The sequence below is a fragment of the Octodon degus genome, unplaced genomic scaffold, assembly GCF_000260255.1.
Source record: "Octodon degus isolate 3935 unplaced genomic scaffold, OctDeg1.0 scaffold00304, whole genome shotgun sequence".
In the NCBI taxonomy this organism is placed as follows: Eukaryota; Metazoa; Chordata; class Mammalia; order Rodentia; family Octodontidae; genus Octodon; species Octodon degus.
The window spans coordinates 842,711-851,209 of record NW_004524880.1 but is presented as its reverse complement, the minus strand read 5'-3'; the positions used below and the strand labels follow the sequence as shown (position 1 = coordinate 851,209).

The following is an 8,499-nucleotide window of genomic DNA, read 5'->3' as shown; positions in this document are numbered from 1 at the left end:
CGGGGCGGAGGGGACGGCCCGGGGCGGACACCGCTAGGGCCGGGGCAGCCCCCGACTCCCGCCCTGTGCTGCAGACCGGCTCCTCATGAAGGAGCAGCAGAGTAAGATGCTGGAGATGGAGCTGGCCAAAGAGAAGGCGCAGCACGGCCGCGAGAAGGAGGAGTGGGCGCAGGTCCGGCGTGAGCTGGAGAAGGGCCTGACCGAGTGCAGCCGCGCGAAGGAGCAGCTGGCGCAGCAGCGCCAGCTGGCGGAGAGGCAGCTGCAGCTGGTGCAGGGGCTGTGCGCCCCGCTGGACCACGACAAGCTGCTGATGGAGCTGCGCACGCTGTGGCGGGACTCGGTGATCATGCGCTCGCTGGACAGCCTGGCCTACGGCACCTTCCACTCGCTGGGCGCCGACCTTTCTTTGGTCCGCCGGGCCTGCGACCAGCTGCCAGCGATTATGGCGACCAAGGGCGAGGAGCTGGCGAACAGGCTGCGCTCGGATATCCAGCGCGTGGCGCACGAGAACACGGAGCTGCGCGCGCAGAAGCTGGAGGCGGAGCAGCGCGTGCGCGACCTGCAGGCAGAGGCCGACAAGGCCAAGGCGGAGGCGGCGCAACGCGAGGCCCAGGCGCGCGTGGAGTGCACGCGCCTGACGCAGCTCGCGCGGGACCAGCAGGAGGCGCTGCGCAGGGAGCGCGAGGCCCTGGGCAAGGAGCTGGAGGAGCGCAAGCAGCAGGTGGCGCAGCTGCGGGTGCAGGTGGAAGTGAAGCAGGACTCGCTGCAAACCTGCCTCAAGGCCAAGGTGTGCCGCGGGCGTCGCTTGGCGTGGAACAGGCGGCCTGGGGCTCAGGATGGGGTTGGACCCAGGGAATGGCATGGGAGTGGAGACGCAGAGGCACGGGGGGCCCGTGCCCTCGGGAAGCTGAGGCCGGGGGTGCAAGTTCTGGCCTGATAACTGCGGCTCAGTGAAGCTCTGGCGCAAAACTTAAACCTAATTCAGAAGGAGCTGGGGGTGCAGCTCCATGCAAAGACTTGGTCCAATCCTGGGAGAAAAAAAAAAAAAAAAAAAAAAAAAAATATATATATATATATATATATATATAGCTATGGCAGGGTCTGCAGGGAACGGGGAAAGCTCAGGATTGCTGGGCTTGGGGCCCGCTTTGGGGTGCTGGGCCCAGGTGCGGCCTGAGAGCTCAGACCTGGTGTTCAGGGCCGGCGCCGTGGCTGACAGCAGCGGCTCCTGAGGGGGGTGTGAGTGCAGACGCCCCTGCGGGGACACTGAGGCACTGCACGCCCGGAGCCCCCAGACCCCGCTGTCCCTGGGGGGTGGCTGACGGGCAGGACTCGGGTTCAGGCCTCGGCTCCACCAGCCTCCTCCTTCTTCACAGTCACAGCCGATAAACCCTCCTCGCCTTGTGCCTCCGGCCCTCAATCTGACCCCCATCGGTAAGTGATCCTGACAGGGCCAGGCGGGTGCACGGGGTGGGGCAGTGCAGGGGGTCAGCCCCCTCCCAGTGGGCACAGCCCAACCCGCAGTCCCTCTACAGACCCCGAGAGCCTGGAAAAGTTCAAGAAGATGATCCTCGAGTCGCAAGGGGTCTCCCTGCTCCAGGTCAGGTAAGGTTCTGCAGGCTGAAGCCCAAAGCCCAGTGGGGTCGGGGAGCCTGGCCGCCTGCACTGCCTCCAGCCTCCACTCCAGACCGCTGCAGGGAGGAACCCAATCCCCCAGCCAGCTAGTTCTGCCTTCCTGACAGTCCTAACCCTCCTGCCTCAGCGGCTGAGTGCTGGATGACCAGTGTGGGCCACGTCACCTGGCTCAGATGAACTACTGTCGTCCCCACTCCCTAGATGGGAGAGCCATGCCCGGAGAGAGCATGGTAGGGCCTCAGCCATCCTGGCTGCTCTGGAGGCAGAAGCAGGAGGGTCACAAATTTAAGCTCAGCCTGGCCTACTCAGGGAGACACTGCTTGAAGTTGATCAAAAGGACTGGTATGAGCTTGGGGGTGAGCACTGGCCTAGTGGGCATCAGGCCCTGGGTTCTGACTCTGGTGCCAAAATAAACAAAAGGAACAGGCACTCGAGACAGGCCTGGGGACCGCCCACTGGCACTGGGCGAGGGCGGCTTGGCCCGGCCATCCAGCATCTGTGGGCCTGGCTCAGTGTCCTCGCCCCTCACCACACCCGAGGTCAGGCATCCACCAGATGACAGCGGCACAGGGGTCACAGGTCAGGTGACTGGGCCCACCTATAACACCCTGTGCCCCACTAGGCCCTTGCAGGTTTGGGGGGAAGGACACACCCACACTCCCTTAGAATGGAGGCTCAGGGAGGTACCGGATTTGACCCTACAGATCAAGTCCCCAATTCCATCCCTGTCAGGCCGAAGGTCGTAGCATGGACACTGCGCTTCCACTTGTAGTCCCTCCCTGCCAAGATCTCATCCCTCACAGCCCTAGCTCTGCCCAGCCCCTCCTCCCTTCTATCCCACAGGACACAATGTTCCTCCTCCATCTTGGCCCACAGCCCTGGTGGCAAGGAAAGGGAGTCTATTATTATCCCCATTTCTCAGAGGAGGAAACTGAGGCCCCAGCTGGGGTCACGAACAGGGCCGGGCTCCCAGCCCAGGACTGTCCGGCCAGGCTGAGAACCGGGGAAGCTCTTGACATTGTTTACCCCAAATGACGTACCACGGGAGAGAAAACAATGAGCACTTAAGCCTGGTCTCCTGTTTCTGGCTTCAGGGCTGCAGGAAGGGATCTGGCCCCTGGCCTTCCCTTGGGGCTGGGGCTCAGTTGCGCTGGGCACCAAGGCCGGCACAGCCCTTGCATTGTCAACATCATTTAGTTTGTTTTTGGAAACAGTCTGCCTATTGCCCAAGCTGGCGTCAAACTGCTAGTCTCAAGCGACCTTCCTGCTTCAGCCTCCTGAGGCCACAAGCGTGCCCTCCTTAGACCCTGTCTGTCCCAAAGCTGTAAGTCAAGGGTCTTGGTAGTTGGGTTCTTTGAGTTTTTCTGAGGAGTTGGGGCCCAGGACCTCAACACTCCAGGCAATCATGTGCCCTGCCCTTTATTTATGTGGCTGATCAATCTGAGACTTGAGCTTTATATGGAAGGCATCCATCTAGTCATCCAACTCTAGTCTTTTCTCTTTTTTGGCGAAATTGGGGATTGAACTCAGGCCCTTGAGCTTGCCAGGCAAGCACTTACTCTACTGGACTATCTCCCCAGCCGTTTTTACCCTTCTTCAGTATGGGGGACGGAACCCAGGTTCTCCACATTGCACTGAACTTCCAGTCCTTTTTTATGTTTCATTTTGAGACAGGCTCTCACTAAATCCCTAAGTTGTCCAAGCTGGAGGTCAGGTTTGCTGTCCTCCTGCCTCAGCTCCCAGGGTGCTGGGTGACAGTGATTTTAAAACCCATTGGCCCAGTAGTGTCCCTCTCCTGCAGTCCCAGCTCCTCAAGAAGCGGAAGCAGGACAACTGCCTGTACCCAGGAATTTGTAGCTATCCTGTATACATAATGAGCCCAGATTCAGGAAAAAAAAAACAAAAACAAAAAAACCCCACAGTTGATATAAAAACAAATACTAAGATTTGGTCCAGGCACTATAGAAGTGCATAGGGCAAAGTCAAGATGTAGAAGGTGCTCCAAAGAAAAGCAAGCGCAAAAAAGGCAAGGAAGGAAGGAAGGATAAAGAGGAGGGTGAAGTTACAAGGGGTTTCTGCAGGGCTGGATTTGTTTTTTGAGTTGACCTTTGACCTTTGGCCAGAGACTTAACAGGGAACCTGGCAGCAAGGGGTGCAGCTGACCTCTAGCTGCAAGCTTGACCCCGGGAGGCTGTGAGCAGGTGGGGGCTTCCTTTTTTGCGAACTGAGAATGAACCCAGGACCTTCACGCTGAGCTGCACCCCAGCCTCAGAGACGGCCTCTATGAGTTGTGATGTAGCCCGGGAGAGTGTGAATCTGTGATCCTCCTGCCTCAGCCCCCTAGAGCACTGAAGGACGGGCACAGAATGGGGCCCCCGCTGGTGGGCGTCCCGGGGCCGCGGACGGAGCCTGGCTGCGGAAGGTCGCAGTAGGGGACATGGCTCACCGAGCTGTCACCAACTCCGCAGGACCTGAGGAAGCCACGACCCCAGGGCAGAAGGGACGACGCGTGCCACCGCCCGACGCCTACACCACCCGCTTCCACGCCGCCTGCGCGTCCCACGCCGCGTGACGTCACCGCAGGGGTCCATAGGGCAGAAAGCCAAGAAGTAAAAGGTGCTCTAAAGAAAAGCCAGCCTGAAAAGGCAAGGAAGGATGAGGAAAACAGTGAGGTTTCTGCGGGGCAGGATTTCTGGCCCTACCGTCGGCCCCAGGCACCGCGGTGACGTCACGGGGTGCCACTGTGGCGTCACAGGCCGAGATGGCTCTCCGACGTTGTGTGCAGAGACTGCCTGGGCGCGGCGGAGCCCGAAGCCTTCCGGGCACGGCCGTGGCCTCGTGCGCGCGCCTGGGCAGTGCGGGTGCCGGTGCCAGGCGGGGCGCGCGCCACGATGCGCACTCGTGGCCCCTCACAGCCCGCCTCGCCACTGGCTGCGCCCGCCGTCCTCCCTCCTCCAGCTTCCTTATCTCCCCGCGCCGGGACCGGAGGTGCGAACAGGAAGCCATTCACCGCCGCACCCCCACCTCGAGTTTCCAGGTCTCCCCCTCTTGAGAGTTTCTAGACCTTCCTTGGGAGTTTCTAGGAGCTCCTAAGACCTAGTCCTGGACAAGCAACTCCAGAGGCCCTGCACGCGCACCCCTAGCCCTACCTGCAGCCAATACAGATACTAGTGTCACTTAATAAATACTAGCCACCTTTCCCGAGGCTCCTGAGTCATGATTTCTGCTGTGAAGAGACACCCAGGGACCACTTAGAAGGAAAGATGGAGCGCTTGCTCCACGTCCTTGGCCAGGGGCAGAGTCTGAAGAAGTGCCTCGGAGCGCAGCCGAGAGTAGCGACTGTCACTGGGGTCACAGAAGGGAGCCTCTGAAGCTTCCTTGGCCAGAACAGACAAGGCTGCTGCGGCAGAGGTCCCCGGGGTGGTGGTTTTTGTGGCAAGGCTCAAGCTCGACGGCAGCGAGGGTGCATCTGTGGTGTAGTGTCACTGAGCTGGGTGGTGGCAGAGGACAGGTGAAGGAAGGAGGCTGGGGAATCGCCTTGAAGCCGCAGGCCTGCAGCTGGGGAGGCGTAGAAAGTGGTTTCCCAGGGTGGGGGAAACCCAGATCCTCGCCTGCAGCACACCTGGCACCGCACCTCTGGGAGGCCGAGGCAGGGGAGTCTTGCAGGGCAGCCTGGGCAACTGAGCAAGATGGTCTCAAAATAAAAAGGACTGGAGATGCAGCTCAGTGTGAAAGCCCCTGGGTTCCAACTCTAGTGTACCAAAACAAAGACAAAAACAAAAAAGAAAAATGCAAATCCTGTCATCCCTGCTGAAGAGTTCCGTGAGATGCTGGGCTCTTATTTCTAAGCAGACTCCAGGAAACAGAGCAAATGGCCATCGAGGGAAAAGCAGTCTAAAATTCCAGCAGAGCGCTCAGTCCACCCCCCTTCTGGGTCTCCAGGGCCACATCCCACTGCAGCAGGGTGAGTCATGGGGTCTGGCTGGCAGGGCCACCTCGGGCAGGACAAAGTGCTATTTCCGGGATGCGGAAGAAGCCCGGGCAAGAGACACTGCAGGAAACACTTGGTCAGGGCCTGCGGGGAGGGCAGGGTCAGCGGGTGGCCTGGACCGGACAGTTGGGGCCCCAAGGAAACGGGGGGCGACCCTGGCTCTCAGCCTACTGCTCTGAGCACTGCATCATTGGGAACCACGGATGCTGGCCAGGTCTGACTTGGGCTCCACACCCACAACCCCGGGATTCCACCCCCAATCTGTTCCCCTGTCACCATTTTCTCATCTAAGTGGGAGCTATAATAGCAATGTAAAGCCCAAACACAGTATGCACACCTGTCATCCCAGCACTCTGCTGAGGCAGAAGGGTCCCGAGTTCAAACCCGGCCTGGACAACTTAGTGGGAGTCTGTCGCAAAATGAAAAGTCCTGGGGAGGCAGCTCCGTGGATGGCTTTGGGTCCCACCCTCTGTACCCATCTCTCCAAGTGTCAGTAACAACAATCAGCACTCTGATCTCCCAGACAGGGGCTGGGCACTGGCCCTCCCAGGCTCCCCGCCCTCCCGTCTGAGGCTCCAGGATGCATCTTCCAGACCGCCTCAGGGGCCCAGCCTCTGCATGCAGTGTGGCCCCAGCCAGGGACTTCCCTGCAGCTGTGTGTCCCTGCGGGCCCATCCCGTGGGGAGCCCCGGCAGGTCCCTGACCTAGGGGCTTCCTGCACCCCTATTAATAACCCACAGCTTCCCACAAACTCCTCATCCTCTTGGAAAAAGCATCAGAGCCATTGAGCCTGACTGTGCGGGAGCCTGGACCAGCGTCGTAGGGCAGGGAAGCCAGGCAGCGACCCAGCAGTGTGCCGGCCACCTTGCCCTGCCCCGGGGTCATGGGATACCCAGTCTTTACACCTCCCACACTCAGTGAAGCCATTCAGTGAGGCTACCCACCCAGGACCCTCGGCTTGGCTTTCTTCCCCAGACCTCAGTTTATCTATGTGAAGATGGTACAACAATAACACCCACAGGCCCAGCACGCCATGAAGCCCTTCTGCTCTGGAAACCCCACTTAGGGCACACTGACGGGGGGACACGCAAACTGCCGGCCAGCCATGGACTGCAGGGAGCTCTGAAGGAAGCAGGAAAGAGGTGCCTTCAGCGGGGAATTCTGGGTGGTTTTGTTATTTTCCTTAGCACTAGGATCCAGGCCCTTCCCATTGAGCTACATCCTCAGCCCTTTTTACGCTTTTTGAGGCAGGGCCTGGATAAGTCACCAGAGTCACCGAGTTACCCAGGCTGAGCTCCAGTGGAGTCTTCTGCTTCAGCCTCTGAGTGCCTGGCAGCAATAAACAGCCTCCAAGCCACCACGGGTTTTTTTGTGTTCGCAGCGCTGAGGATGGAAACCTACGCATGCTACATAAACGCTCACCACTAAGCCGCACTCCAGCCACTTTTGAGTTTTGCTGAGTGGCTCAGGCTGGGCTCAAATCCCGCAATCCTCCTGCCTCAGCATCCAGAGCGTAGTCTGCATGACCGGCAAACTGCCCGGTGCGGAGGGCAGGATCCGCCCGAGCCAGGCCTTCCTTAGGGTGCGGCGCCCTCTGCTGGCCACGCATCGCCGCAACGCGCTCCCAGCTCCGGAGAAGCAGCTTCTGTGCGCCTGCCTTCAAAAAATGTTTATTTTTTTGTACATGGGGGGAAGGCTGAGGCAGCTGGATTGTCGCAGTTCGAGGCCAACCTGGCCTACATAGTGAGTTCAAGGCTACCTGCCCTGCATAGAGATCTTACCTCCAAAAAGCAATCATGATAAAATCTAAAAAAGAGGACTTGGGCTGGTGAGATGGCTCAGTGGGCTAAAGCACCTACTTAGAACAAGCTTAGCAAAGCACAGGGACCGTGGTTCAATCCCCCAGCACCACATGCCAGCCAGCCCCGCCCCCTGGTGGGCCGAGCTGGTCACACACACACAAATATAAATAATTTAAAAAGAGGACTTAGGGGGCCGGGAGATGGCTCAGTAGGATAAGCGCTTGACTGGCAAACGTCAAGGATCTGAGTTCAATCCCCGGTTCCACAAAAAAAAAAAAAAAAAAGGACTTAGGGGACTTGCCGACTAGCTTACTTGTATAAGTGACTGCATGGGCAAAACCAGTCAGGCTTGAGGGACTGCAGCTCGATCCCTAGCTCCATATGCACACCACACTCACCCCTAAGGCAGCCTGAGCCAGCACACCCCCCCCAAAAAAAAAAATCCTTCTCAACTTTTACTTTCAGGGAGATAGTAAGCGCAAAGTCCTGGTACAAAAAAAAAAAAGTAAAAAAGAGGGCTGGGTAGGCCAGTGAGATAGCTCAGTGGACTAAGCACCTGCTTAGGCAAGTGCAGGGACTGGGGTTCGCTCCCTGGTACCAAATGCTGGCACGCCTGTAATCCAGCACTGAAGAGGCTGAAAACAGAAGGATCACTATGAGTTCTAGCTACACAGTGAGACCTTGTACCAAATACATTTTTTTTTAAAAAGCAGGCTGGATGGGGGGCTGCACTCCTGTAATCTCAGCATTTGGGAGGCAGAAGCATCACTTTGAGTTCAAGACCAGCCTGTGAGCTCAAGGCCAGCCTAACTATAGATAGATAGATAGATAGATAGATAGATAGATAGATAGATAGACAGACAGACAGACAGCCAGCCAGCCAGCCAGCCAGCAAGACCCTACCTCAAAAAACAAGAAAGATAAATAAAAAGGTCTGGCTCAGTGGTCTAAAGCACCTGCTTAGGCAAGCTTAGGCAGGTGCAGAGGACCGCGGTTCAACTCCCGGCACCACCTGCCATACCAGTCCTGCCCTCAGGCAGGCTAAGCCAGTCAAAAATATATATATATATA

At 58.2% G+C, this 8,499-nt stretch overlaps 1 protein-coding gene across 1 annotated transcript in view; it reads left to right on the top strand.

Moving 5' to 3' along the window:
- The window catches only part of Plvap (plasmalemma vesicle associated protein), an 11,434-nt gene extending 6,919 nt beyond the window's left edge, over positions 1 to 4,515 (top strand). The window contains exons 2-5 of the mRNA XM_023707644.1: positions 38 to 787; positions 1,377 to 1,434; positions 1,536 to 1,605; positions 4,104 to 4,515. Coding sequence (XP_023563412.1) covers positions 38 to 787; positions 1,377 to 1,434; positions 1,536 to 1,605; positions 4,104 to 4,110 — 885 coding nt within the window. The 3' untranslated portion in view covers positions 4,111 to 4,515. The remainder of the gene's footprint in view (positions 1 to 37; positions 788 to 1,376; positions 1,435 to 1,535; positions 1,606 to 4,103) is intronic.
- Positions 4,516 to 8,499: the final 3,984 nt, after the last annotated feature.